This window comes from Petromyzon marinus, chromosome 15, assembly GCF_048934315.1.
Source record: "Petromyzon marinus isolate PM22_M1 ecotype Great Lakes invasive population chromosome 15, UKy_Petmar_22M1.pri1.0, whole genome shotgun sequence".
Taxonomy (NCBI): Eukaryota; Metazoa; Chordata; class Hyperoartia; order Petromyzontiformes; family Petromyzontidae; genus Petromyzon; species Petromyzon marinus.
Genome location: NC_133681.1, coordinates 3,943,987 through 3,957,764, shown reverse-complemented (window position 1 = coordinate 3,957,764; position 13,778 = coordinate 3,943,987). Strand labels below are relative to the sequence as shown.

The 13,778-nt window shown below is 41.4% G+C and overlaps 1 protein-coding gene across 2 annotated transcripts in view; it reads right to left on the bottom strand.

Moving 5' to 3' along the window:
* Window positions 1-13,778, bottom strand: part of UCKL1 (uridine-cytidine kinase 1 like 1) — a 28,388-nt gene that overhangs the window by 3,354 nt on the left and 11,256 nt on the right. The window contains exons 2-11 of one of the 2 annotated variants that reach the window (XM_032954671.2): window positions 13,513-13,706; window positions 11,902-12,008; window positions 10,957-11,127; window positions 10,685-10,756; window positions 9,966-10,155; window positions 6,446-6,507; window positions 4,309-4,328; window positions 2,280-2,378; window positions 351-444; window positions 16-78 (exon numbers count right to left, since the gene is read on the bottom strand). In XM_032954671.2, the coding sequence (XP_032810562.1) occupies window positions 16-78; window positions 351-444; window positions 2,280-2,378; window positions 4,309-4,328; window positions 6,446-6,507; window positions 9,966-10,155; window positions 10,685-10,756; window positions 10,957-11,127; window positions 11,902-12,008; window positions 13,513-13,706 (1,072 nt within the window). Of the gene's footprint in view, window positions 1-15; window positions 79-350; window positions 445-2,279; window positions 2,379-4,308; window positions 4,329-5,129; window positions 5,147-6,445; window positions 6,508-9,965; window positions 10,156-10,684; window positions 10,757-10,956; window positions 11,128-11,901; window positions 12,009-13,512; window positions 13,707-13,778 lie in introns of both variants that reach the window. The other variant, XM_032954672.2, reaches the window with a different exon arrangement.

Genomic DNA, 13,778 nt, shown 5'->3' with positions numbered 1-13,778 from the left:
GCAAATGTAACTTACGCGCTTTCCATCAAATTTGCGCCCTTCGTACATTGTTTGCTGGTACGTTTCCACAGACATGTCCTGTGGATGCAGAATGTTAAGATATACGGTTTGTGTGCATTACAACACAGACGTCAAGTCAACTTGCACACATTCAAAGTAAGCCTGGTTAACAGGCGTATAAGAGATATATTAAACGTACGATTGTAAGACAAAATGTAAATCTTCGTGAAAAACATAAAATAACATTGTTACATTGTCCTCCATGTACCTTTACAGAGTGTGCGTGGTAACTTTACGCAGTTAACCGCGCTGCCATGCAGTAAAAATAGCGGCCAAGTTCGTACACCTACCCGAAACGGTAAAAATGACAACGCGTGCTCTATTAACAGTCGCATGAGTCTCTTGGAGTAGAAAATAAACTCGTCTCGGCTTGTATCCTTGCTTCTGTAAAATACAACATGGTGCAATAGAGGTACAGATTAAGCATAGGTTGTACTGGTAGGAACCTCCTGGTTACACCAGCCCACAGGGAATTATTGTGTCCGTCTGTCCGTCGTGCATCCAAAAATGGGAGGGGTGGGGCTGGGTGGAGAGGAGAGGGTGGGCAGGGAGGGGCTGGGTGGGGAGGGTGGGGAGGGGCTGGGTGGGGAGGGTGGGGCTGGGTGGGGCTGGGTGGGAGGGGTGGGGCTGGGTGGGAGGGGTGGGGCTGGGTGGGGAGGGGCTGGTCACCCCGTGGTGCCCTTATAAAACTCAACGTTTAACCTACTTATGCCGGCTTGTGCCCGCCCTCACAGTCGGGCATATTTGCGGAATACACCACGCCGCCGTTGATCCTGGCCATTGACCGAGCAATCCAACGTTCCTACCAGCTCCCTCCGCAGGAATGTGTCAAGTGAAATTTCTTTGAACGATGCTACTTGTATAATTACATGGTAGGACCAATGACTTTAACAATAACAGCCGTTAGGGGGCACTGCAATATTTGTCATGGTGACTAGCACATTTTTCGTCTTCAGATTCTCAGTGACACTACCGACAGCAGGGTTTCCAAACTCAAGTCCTTGCGATCCACCATCCTACGTCTTTCGATGTTTAGCAATGCACTGCATTAAAAATTAATAACTTGTTCCACGCTGCACACGCCCAATGATAGTTAAGCACGTCCCACGTCTGCTTTAATAGAGCCAATTCAAATTAACATTTAGATCTGTGTATGAGTGTGTGCAAATGTGTTCAATGTTTGCATGTACGCACGTGTTCCACGTGACGCAGTGTTAATTGCATAGCGCGTCACGTGGGACGTGTTTAACAGTCATCGGGCGTGTGTAGTGGGGAAGTTAATTTGTATTTGAATGAAAGTAAATTTGTAAACGTGGAAGGATGTAGTGTGGTGGGTCGCGAGGACTGGAATTTGGGAAACCCTGACCTCGAGTGGGAGTTAGAAGCTCCAGCACATGGGGCCATTAACACATACAAAACCCACTGGGTACAGCTATCACATGCATCACCTGAACCATTATCACCAGCAGCCGTGATCAATCCTCTGCAAGATGAAGACGTTCCCAAGCCATTTTGATCTCACATGGTTCTGTGAAGTTAATTCGTGTCCATTATATCACCTTAGATCAGCGAACAACACTTGTAGGCATAGGCCCGAGCGCAAAAAAAAATCATAAGCTGAGCACAGCTCCTCTAAACAGATGACTCGAGCAGATGTGGGCATCGTCTCCCCTACGCCGCAGTTCTGTGATGTAACAACCACCTAGCATCTGCACATGAGCCGATTCCATTGCTCTCTCTGCTATGGAGGTACCATGGGGCACGTTCTCTCCCTTGGTTGCCGTTGTGTCGATATTCTCAACCTTTTTCTGTCCATACTCTTTGGTTTTCGGTAAAGTCACGTGGGTATAAAATCAAATACATTTAATCACGACGTTTCGATTGCAACACAAGCAATCATCATCAGGTGGGAAAAACCACAGCAAGAACATTGTTTGCCGATTGCTTGTGTTGCAATCGGAACGTCGTGATTTAATTAATTTTATTTTAGACCTAAGTGACTTTACCGAAAGAACCAAAAAGAGTATGGATCACTGCAGTCACGAAAACTTCAAATCTTTTTCTGTTCCACCTTGAATGCAACAATAATTTTATAAACTGCAGAAATCTCACCCACTGCACAGTTAACGCGCTGCTGCTGCTGCTGCTGCACACTGTCGTCGTGTGTCCACTGGTTGGCATGCCGATGGTGGCGTTGGTGCGGCACGCGAGGACCGTACCGGATGATGGTGTGCATGCCGCGGACTTGCGGCGAGTTCTCCAGCACGTTGAGCGTCTCTGGAAGAGGCTGCGCTTGGTGGGCGGACGCTAGTGCTGCCCTAAGCGAAACCGAAAGACAAATAATGCAAGTGAACCATCCACAGGCATGGCCAGTTGCTTAGGATAAGGGCATCCTTGTTAAGAACTTCTGCTGCATCATTCGGAAGCAAAAATAGATGTTTTATTTACCATACACATAAACCTATGACACCTGCGTTAATTAGAGTACTTTTTCAAAAGTGGAATGTACATCAATTAAAAGAATACTAATTCAAGTCTACAATACAATGGCAATTTAAATGATTGCAAAAGTGTTTTTATTCTAAACAAGATCATTTTTATTACAAACTCTATGCCATCAGCAAAGCTCTCACGCAGAAGTTTTTAAATAGAATGAAGTTTAAACCAACATTGTATATTCAGTCTGAAAAAATGTGTTTGGACGTCCAATCTTTACAGTGAGAATAAAAACATTTTAGGAATGTTTGGATTAATTTACTCAGATAAAAATTCTGCTTGTTTAATGATGCAATTCTCGCTTGAGATAAAATTTATATTTCACAATTTTATGCTCAATCTCATGAACACATTTTTTCAGTTCTACAATACAAAATTAAAAAGTGTCACTTAAACAGAAACTTATCCACATATTTCACATGCAATTAAACAACATTAACGTCACCCATCTGGTGGTGCATTGAATAAAAATTGTTCACGGTTATATATAAATTTACGTGTTTTTTTTCAAACAATGTAAAACTATTTACATGTGGCTGATTTTAGTGCCACTTGAAATAACGAGGCAATGTACCGCCAGATGAGTACCATGATAATTTAAAATCAAACCTTTACGAAAGTGTTCTTCCACAAGTGGGTTAACCATAATGCCATGTCATTTTGTAAATACTAAGGCGATGACTGCTCTAACATAAGATGCTTTACATTAAATGGAATTTTGTTCAAACGCAAAGTGCCAATAGGTCGTTAAAAAGATGAACAGTCACCTATTGCAATATATGAATACGTTGAAGTAAATGCAAACGATTTATAAAATAACAGTGCACATGGCTATCCTGCTTGTTTATATGGAGAACACATCGGTTACTTTACTTATTTTAGCTCAATGAAATCAACAATGGCAATAATCAAATGTCATTTGTTATTCGAAGATACTTAAAAATGTGCGGTGGCAGGTTGACTTGCAACACAAATCCAAGATTAAGTACGGCACGTGCCAATTTTGCACAACGCCCACCAACTTTTTTCCATAATGTTAAACCACATGTTGATCTCGTCAGCTCTTACGTAACTACCAAACTACACAGCATACAACACAACACAACACAGAAAGATCGAGTACGAAAATATTTTGTAAAGATAATCAATATTGTGATAGGTCACAAAAATAATAAAGGGGGCAGAGAGATTATAAAGAATTAGTTATAATTGTGGAATTTAAGGCAAAAACAAAGTATGGTCACAGGAATATGTCTCACTGAAGGGGGGGGGGGGGGGCAAAATAAACAAACACAAATCTCTTGCAGAGCTGTTAGCATGTTCAGGCAAGTCAGGAACTGCAAGCCATTGCCAACATATTCTTGGTTCTTTCGGTAAAGTCACGTAGAAGGGAAACAGTAAAATAATAAAATTATAAAACAATAAAAAACCAACAATTTTATATATTTTTATTTTTTATTGTTTCCCTTCTACGTGACTTTACCGGAAGAACCAAGAATATGAATCCCTGCAGTCGCGAAAGCTTTAAATCAAAACTTTACCAACATGTGCAGTTATATATAAAAAAAAAACGCTAGATGGTTAATTTGTCATCCAAATCAACGCAAAAATTAATTTCCAAATTAGTTAACGATTACCAAATTTCGTGATGTGATTAATTCATGCTCCTCGTTAATTTAGTGCACAACGGCCATAAAGAGAACAACCAAAAGGGCATTTGTGTAGTATTAAAGAATATGCAAATTCTCTCACATATCCCAGCGAAGTTTCCTCTGTTCAGTTGGGTAATATTCAGAGCGGGGTTATGGAAGAAAATATTCATGGTAAAAAACAAACACAGAGAACACAAATAGGACAAATACATTAGGCTGCTGCTGTACTTGACCAACAAGAGTGAGGTGGTTCTCCTCTGGAATTCCAGGTGGATGGAACACATCTTGATACAACTATTTACATGTTGTACGACCGATTAATTTCCCGCCGCTACACCCATGCACCGTATTGATTACGCTTCAATCCGAGACATAAATTAGCGTGTGTTCCATTTAAACCTGAAACAACCAGAAGAGAAATACTGGGAATCCCCTATAGGCAGCAACATTATACAATTACTAAACAGCACAAAATGCAGGCAGATGTAGTAATTATTTCATTGGAAATGCAAAAGGGATGTTGCGCGGTTATTTTTAGCGTTGATGATTAGTATTTTTTAAACCAGAGCTTGTAATTGAATGAAATGAAAAAAACTACAAAAAAACCAAGACAACTTGGGTGAAACTGCTCATAAATGCATTTTACCTGCCAACATTTTTCACTGGTTTTTCTCGACAAAAAAAACACCTCGGAGAAGACAACCAGGAAAAGAACGTGCCTTCAGGTATGCTCTCCTTATGCCACAAATAAAATCGCACTATCTCTATGAATCATCAGGTGCAGCACAAGTGCGTTTTGATATTTTCACCCAACATTCTTTAACCATGTTACGGCACACCTGAGGACCAGCAATTCCTGGTTATCCTCTCTGCCATATCGCAAAGGTAAAATCAATTCTGTACTTTACCATGGTAGCATACCTCACACTGCTCTCACGCTGAGATGGTTACAGAAACATTTCGGTCAGGGTTTAGCAAGTGTGTCACACATCACACATGGGGAGAAAGAAAAAAATGAAAAGTTGCACTAATTATTTACGGACTCTTTCACAGCACACAGTAGTTAAATGATCTGCCGTACTTTGTATGCAATCACGTAACCGCAATTTGGATTTAAATACGTACACACTAATCCAAAGTGTAGCACATTCAAAATCACATTCATAATCTGTAAACATGTCTACGCATGCCTGTACACATGCTCATATACTGTATTATATTACGACCGCATACGATTAAACTTTATGAAAATTTACATTTTACGCATTCAATTCTCAATATACAACAAAGTATGGCATGTGCTGAATGGGTGTGCAATGCATAGGTAGTACAAAATAACATTAGACTTCGACATTGCAAGTAAGTGAGTCGGGCAAAATATGATCATTTAGATTCCACTGCTGCAGAGGCTCAGGGTCTCTCCCTGCACAACAGCTATTTAAAACGGTATTTGTTTGCATTTTTATCCAATGAAAGAACTATATTGAAAATTGTAATGGTATGACACCTTCATGCCCACACAAACGGAGTGTCACAAAATTTGGTTGATCCACCAAACCCTCGCCTCCAGTGTTGGATTAGAAGTGTGCGCCATCACCGCCCAGCAGATGACAGCTCATTGGGACTTAGTGTCTCTCTATGTGGACTAGTGGCTCAGGACATGGTATTTTAATCTTGCTTTTACTTTCTATGAAGACACAAACATAATGTTTTTACTGTGGTATGCCGAAGTCAAATGGCACACAAAAATACGTGATAAAATACAATTTTAATTAAATGCCCTTTAAATTGAACAAATTCAACTTCCACAGTCATAGTGAACTCATATCTCATTTCGATGCAAGGCAAAAGCTTAACACAACAACAGGGAGAGAACTGAAATGTACTACATCTGCAGCATTTTAGTGTGGCCTTTAAACACAACCTACAGCAGAGCTATCTACTTTGTCAAACAGCAATTAAAAAAAGAACAACAACATGAAACTGAAGACTACATTGTCGATTTAAATTTCAAAGGCATGCAAACGCAATATAAATTAAAAAAATCCAAGAATTATCGCACAATTACTCAAAGGCATCTTAATCTAGTGTGAATTAAACAGAATTCAATTACGAAGAACAGCATATTAATTATTGAAAGTTGCTTTTCAACGAAATTGCTAAATCAAGGGATTTAATTGCGCGCAAGTAAAAAAAACGACCGGGTTTTTGTTTTGTTTTACTTCGCCCGTGCGTACCTTCTCTAGCTGACAGTGAACATGCTGTACGATGAGTTCAAGGGCAACGTTATTCTCACCACCTGCAGCAGGAGGGCAGTGGGGGGGAACAGTAGCACAGTGAGATCACAATCCATTACAGTGCTGGCTAAAACTCCCAAAACGAGGTGGCTAATCCACATTCTTCTTCTAGGGCTCAAGGTCAACGCGATCAGCCACTGCTTAAAACAACATTAGCAGCACGATGCTCCCTGTGGTATTATGGTTAGCACACCGATTTGCAATTCGGAGATCCCTGGAAAGCACTATCACCCGCCCTGTCCGCCTCTGTCCACACGGCACGACCAGTAGGTACGCCGCAGTTATTCGATCGGCTGGTCGCGTGCAGTGGGGTAGAGTGTGGGTTACTCCCAAGACGTCTGGCCAGGATAGGAGCGTAGGCCATCATAACCTCTTGAGGTAATTGCAGGGCTGCACCTTGACCTTTGACCAACAAGATAACCAATAGTATGGGGTTTATCCTAAAACGCAATAAGTATCTTTCGCTCCATGCTCATTCAAGTAAAATATCATACCATACCGTCCAGTAATCTGTTGTTTATACAATAATCTATCAGCGTAGTCAGTCAAATATTAACTAAGCTATCAAGAACACTGTATTATGGTTTAACATTTTAAGTGTTCTACATTTGAAATTGCTGTTTTGGTTTATAAAATGCCTCATGAATTGCAGCATGTATGGATCGTAGTATTTAATTTTTTATTTCCAGAAAGCACCATTTAGTAAAAGTAAAATTATACTCGTGTCATTTGAGTCAAAACCATGTAAAAACAATGTAAAAAAGACTGACTTTATTCAGCCAATGACACGTAAAATAAAATCCATTTACTTAATCTGATGTGGGCTTGTTGTGTACCATCATTTGTGACAACAATAATAAAATATGGACCATATCTTGTGAAGCAGCAAAGAGGCCGCTGATGTAATCAGTAAAATGTATACGTTATAATGGCTTCCATTATTTTGCTTCATAAAAAACACATCACCGTGCTTAAGTGGTTATGTGATCGCAGAGAGCTATTTTACATCATCCTTTGAATACAACAAAAAGATGACAATTTTGCCCGAGGGATAAATCCCTGGCAATTATTCCTAAAATGTTGTTGAGAGCATAGGAATATAAACGTGCTTACAAGTAACCACAGAGTAAATACAATTATTTGAAAAATAGTGGTTAGAACCAGTAAGACTATACAATCAGTCTAAAATAGAACAAAATAAATGGTTTTCTGGTAATGGAGACATAGGCATATGTAAAGCACAACACAATACAGACTGGAAAAAGATGACGTGTTAAAACAACCTCTAAGGACTCAATTGCACGCTATCTCCTAGTAACTGTCTAGATAAAAGCTGAAACAGCACAATTCTTTGAGAAGCTATTCTTGTCACTGTGCCACTGTGCTAAATTGCATAAATTGGGGCAGGTTAGTGACAGCCTGCACTGTGCACCACATATGAATTGGGTACATTCCATGCCCAAAGTATGTACATTATTGTTGCATATTCTGCACAAGAGGAACCAAAGCCGTACACTATTGATAACAACTCAGTTTTCTTTGTACTCTTAAGCATTAGATTCACACAGCGCAAATCAACGTTTTTCGACTGCAAATCACTTACAGCTACGATCGGAATCGCAGAATCCCCTCCCCATTAACATTGGCACTGTTATAAAGCAGTAAATACAAAGGCAAAGGAACACAAGAATATTCATGGCTTTGTCTGAGGCGGAGCCAAACTGTGTAAGGCTGGCTTCACAAGAGATCTGAATTCTGGTTTGAAGCCAAGCAGGGCCAAAGGCAGGGGATAATGGCACATTAATTCCGTGTAACGCCAGTAAGCACACCGTGAGGACACTGCAATACCGCGTCAGCTACATGGAGCTTGTGTATGACGTCCGTGGCACGGCTAATCTTTTGCAGTAGAAAAACAATCTGACAGACCTCCTGAGCCACGCCATGCTGGCTCGGTTGGACAGTGGAAAAAGAGTTACATTATTATTTGGGTCTTTCGGTAAAGTCACGTAGATAGAACAGTAAAATAATAAAAAATATATAGTGAATCTGAAAATAATATAAATATCACGACGTTTCGATTGCAACACAGGCAATCGTCATCAGGATAAAAAAAGAGGGGGAAAGCTGCTGATGCAGGCTGTTTTTAAAGTTTTTTAATGGGTGTGGCCCAAGGGTCATAAATGGAGTGGGCGGGGCTATTGATGTTAAAGTGAGAAAGATTAGCATGTCAATGTAAACGGTGGCTGTGTTAGTGTGAACCTGTTAATGTAAAATCAGACAGTCGAAAATAACTGCTAACATCAGAAGGTAGGATGGAAACATCACAGCCAGTTATGACTTAAACTGGTTAATAACGGTCCTTCCAATGATTGCTCAGTTTGTACCCATCTTCTCGGTTGAAATTGTGTCTATGTCTATATATCTGGATGGCTTCATGAACGAATCTTTATTGATAGCCAGTGGGTTTGCAGAGTACCTTCGTCTTGGAGAAATACATTTCGTGTGAGCCCACCGCATTAAAACAATGATCGGCCACGGCCGAGGTATTGGTCCTACCGTGTTTCAGATCTGCCTTATGTTCACGAACACGGTCCGAGACATGTCGCTTAGTTTTCCTAATATAACTACTGCTGCAGGCACAGCTTAGTTTGTAGACGCCGGGATATTGCATGTCAGGGATCACATCCTTCATAGATGGGATCAGGTGACGAATTTTATGTACTGTGTTAAATCGAACCTGGATCTTGTGTTTGCTCATGTTACATTATTTCCCATCAAGAAGAACCATCACGCATACTCTGGTCATCCTCGCAGCTGCGGCTTTTGTCTGGCCATCGAACAAAGACAGTCACCGCATCGCACGCTTTCAGATGCGCTTCTGCAGCCGTCTGGATTGCTCTTCCTTCCTTCAGATATTAGAAAGCCACTGGAACTATGTACTAGATTTAAAAACTAATTTCTTTAGAAATTATTTTTGTGTTTAGTTTGTTGTCATTTCCCCGCACCTCCGATTAGCATGGTTGGCTATGTGCTGTGCGAAAGAAGTTCGACATACATACATACATGGTGAACTTCTTTCGCACCGTACGTAGCCAACCATGCTAATCGGAGGTGTGGAAATATATACATCCCATAATCAATCTTCGCCATTGGCCATCAACCCTTTCGAGCGACGAACCTGGGTGCACAGAGCTTTAGCTATGAAAGCAGCAAAGCAGCCTGTGACCAAAAGCACCTTCAATATTAAATCTAGAATGAAAACTCATTTCTTCAGAACTGCTTTTTGTGTTTAGTTTGTTGTCCCTCCCCCGCACCTCCAATTAGCGCGGTTGGCTATGTACGGCTGCGGAAGAAGTTCAACGTACATGCATACATTTCAACCCCAGCAGGTGGCCACCAGACAGCGAGAACACAATTTCGAGGGTAAAAAGAGTCCAAATAGCATGCCCTGCGTGCCCACCTCGTGGCACAACGATGTCGGCCAGCTGCATGGTGGGCTCGATGTACTGCTCGAACGCCGGCTTCACAAACTTGTTGTACTGCTTGATGACGCCGTGGATGTCTCGCCCGCGCTCCGTGATGTCCCTCCGCAGGCGCCGCACGAGACGAATGTCCGAATCGGTGTCCACAAACACCTTCATGTCGAGCAGCTGGGTGGCACCGAGAAACCAACGGCACGAGCCGAGGATTAATTTGTGATGGGCCGTTGCCGTACACGCGCGTGTATGTACGCCGTGGAATCAATGAGATGTACGGCCATTTTTGTCAATTCATTGTGGAATAAGGTCCTCTGTGCAGGGTGGTGAATGCAGAAAGCTTAGATGTTGGAGCATAGAAATACAGTACAGTTATATTTGCACTGCCCAACACATAGCCCCATAAGCCCTATTACAATGTTTGTCCATAGCGGTCACCCATTTATGTCTAGGTTTAACCCTGCGGAGTTCCCAATATCTAGCGCATTCTGGGTTATTTGGTCATAGGCTACACAAGAAATAGGTTAAAATTGATTATTTATATTTTTTATATTTCCATTAAACATTTATGGCACGTGAATAACATTTCCGTATGAGTCCAAAGTACACCTGAAATAAATTCTGTGAAACTCAGTCCATCACGTGCAGTGTATGTTAATTAACTCACGATTGTGAACCAGTGGACTATGAGTAAGCAGCTTACCTTCAGGAGCTCTTTGTTTGCAAATGACAGGATGCCTTCAAATATTATTACATTTGCTCCGTACACCGTTTTCTAGAAAACATTAAAAGTACAAGTCGTTGGACGTTTAAACCATCTCTCGGTTTAAGAAAGATTCAATACATATTTACATATCATAAACAGCCTGTAAGTGTAGGATATTTTTTTTCTTATATCCTCACTTCCTTGGCATTTAAGAATGACTACTTCATGAAATGCTGCGGTATGAATTTGATCATGTACAACTGGCATACCGATTCTTTCCTCCGACTGTGCGTGGTGAAGTCGTAGATGGGCACCTTCACACTCTTTCCCTTCTTCAACTTACGGAGAGTGCTGATGATGAGTTCAAAGTCAAACGCATCTGGGTGGTCAAAGTTGTATTCACTCTTTGCAGCCATCTCCTGCTCCTCCTTACTAAAAATCTGCGACCGTGAACAATGCTTTTAAGTAAGATGTCAAAGTGCAACAAAGTTGACGATGTAAAATTGACACGAGTGTTACACCGCATTATCTATTACGCAATAGCATGAGGGCCACCTGGTAACAACAGATGAGCGTGTAGAACCAGGATAATAACTGAACAAAACCTTGGCACGAAAAAGCTTGTTTACACTTTTTTATATTCACGTCAGTTACAAAGTAACAATTAACTTACTCAATGGAATATTAAATTAACATTTGAAATAAATATACACATTGGATAATATTCATGAAACTTTCATGTATTGAGAACTTTGAGAGATTGCACACTTTCAGAGGAACTTTTGAATTGAGTTGCTGTTCAATTATTGTCTTTGCATTGAAAGGGCGCTTTATGAGCATCGGCATCTCAAAAGCGCTTTCATCGCAATCTCATCTCAAGCAGTCAAAGGAGACCTCCCCATCGCAGCTGTCCCTGTACGGCACAAGTTCACTCGGGCAAATGGTCAGCAAATGAGCATTGGTCTGCCAGTAGGAGCCAAAGATTGCTGTGTGTAATCCCAAATGAGTAATTTGTGGCAAATATTTTAACCGACTATAAATCTATACTATTAAAAGGAATTCCACTCATCAAGCATAAAGGCAGATGCACCATTGAGCAGTACCTCCGATTAGCATGGTTAGTTAGGTACGGTGTGAAAGAAGTTCAACATATATACAGTAAAACCAGGCTAAATATGAAACCTTACAATCAATTGTGATAAACCACACTGCACCTTGTAGAAAGAATCCATGGAAAGCAGGGCGACCCATGGCACATCCAGGGCCTCTATGATTTTATTGGCTACAGTGGTCTTCCCAGAAGCACTCCCACCACAGAGGCCTGCATACAAAGACACTCACACAATGTTAAATGAGCCACAGGACAAAGAGACCTAAATACGAGAGCTACTTATGTTTGTTTGGTCACAACCTGCCTAGAGATCATGCGGTGTTAAGGTTTGGCAAATGTATAAATAATTCAACAGCAGGTTAAACACATCAACGTTTGTTTCAGATAACTTTTTACATTAAGGCTTAATTTATGTATTTCTCACCCTAACCTCGAGCGTTAGCACCTACAAATACGTTAAAGTACCCGTAATTATCTGAGAAAGGTGGCAATGGTCGCATTGTAAACTACAGTAACTCCAACTTTGCTAGGTACAACGGCAGGTAAAGGTAAATTGCATGACAAGCATACAAATTCACCAATGACTGAACAAAATTCTGATCATATTCTTGGTTCTTTCGGTAAAGTCACATAGAAGGGAAACAATACAATTGTTTTATATTTTTATTGTTTCCCTTCTACGTGACTTTACCGAAAGAACCAAGTATATGAATCCCTGCAGTCACGGAAGCTTTAAATCAAAAAATTAAAATGGTTATCCTTTAAGTGATTGCTGTTTTACCGTAAACGATAAGATTTACTGCTTTAGTTTAACACACCCTAATAAGTAAGCAAACTTTATAGCACTAGCCTTTGGCCTGTCCTTGGATGGGTGTATTTCAGTAAATTTGAAACTTGCAAGCGAAAAGCAGAGCGCGACATGATATTCATTGCATCAATTAGTGTGCAATTTGTAAGGCCGCGGGTGACACAGACTTATTTCATTTAAAGGTTATAATCCCTTGTTCATCACGACGTCCTTTTAACTTTGATGTCTCAACAGCGTTACGGAGATGGCGTGATGCGAGGGTTCTGCCTTTGTAGTGAGGGTTGTAAGTTGACGCCGAGGAGAGGGGAGGAGGCGCCTCGCCCCCCCATGTGGAGTGACGTCACCCGCTAATTATTATTAATGGGGGGGATGTCCATTTGGAAGACGCCAACTCTTCATGATTATTAATGAGGGAGGCTGTTTGATGTGGAGTGGCGTCACCTGCTCATGATTATTAATGAGGGGGGGTCCATGTGGAGGACGAGAACGTCACCTGGCCATGATTATTGATGAGGGGGGCTGGCAGACGTGGAGTGATGCCACGCACGGGACACACTGACATTCTTGCCTCATTATAGTAAATGCCGTGTTTTTTTGTCATATCTAAATTTGTTTGCAAAACTATACTGGTTTTGCATATCCCCGGGGCAATCATACAATGAGAACTCTGTCTAATAAACTAAATGCTTTTAAAATACCGAAAATATAATGTATGCATCAACAACACAGTTTTTTCGACTCCTAACATGTTGAATTATTTACAGAATCGCACAGCCTTCCATTTTAGCTAAACCTACGACCGGACCGAGGGAAGATTTGAGAACAAATCGGTTCAGCGCGAAGTGCGGTGGACATCAATCTGTCGAGCTGCCAGATAATATACATTTTTGGCGCGTACAGTATTACCTATGACAAAAGCCTCCTTGAATTGCGCTCCCTGCTCGTTGTACCAAGGTGGCCGACCGGCCGTGTAGATGGTACGCTTGCTGGTGCGCAGCAGCGGCGGCTCAGTTTTGCTCTGGCTGGTCGTGCGCTTGCGTGGCGCGAGTGGTGGGCGCTGGGGCAGCTTTTCCAGCAGGCCCTGTAGCGAGTCGTCATTGCTGAGGAGGGCGGCAAACATAAATGGAAAAGGAGAACGCAACGTCATCGACCCGGTACTAAGCGGCAATAAA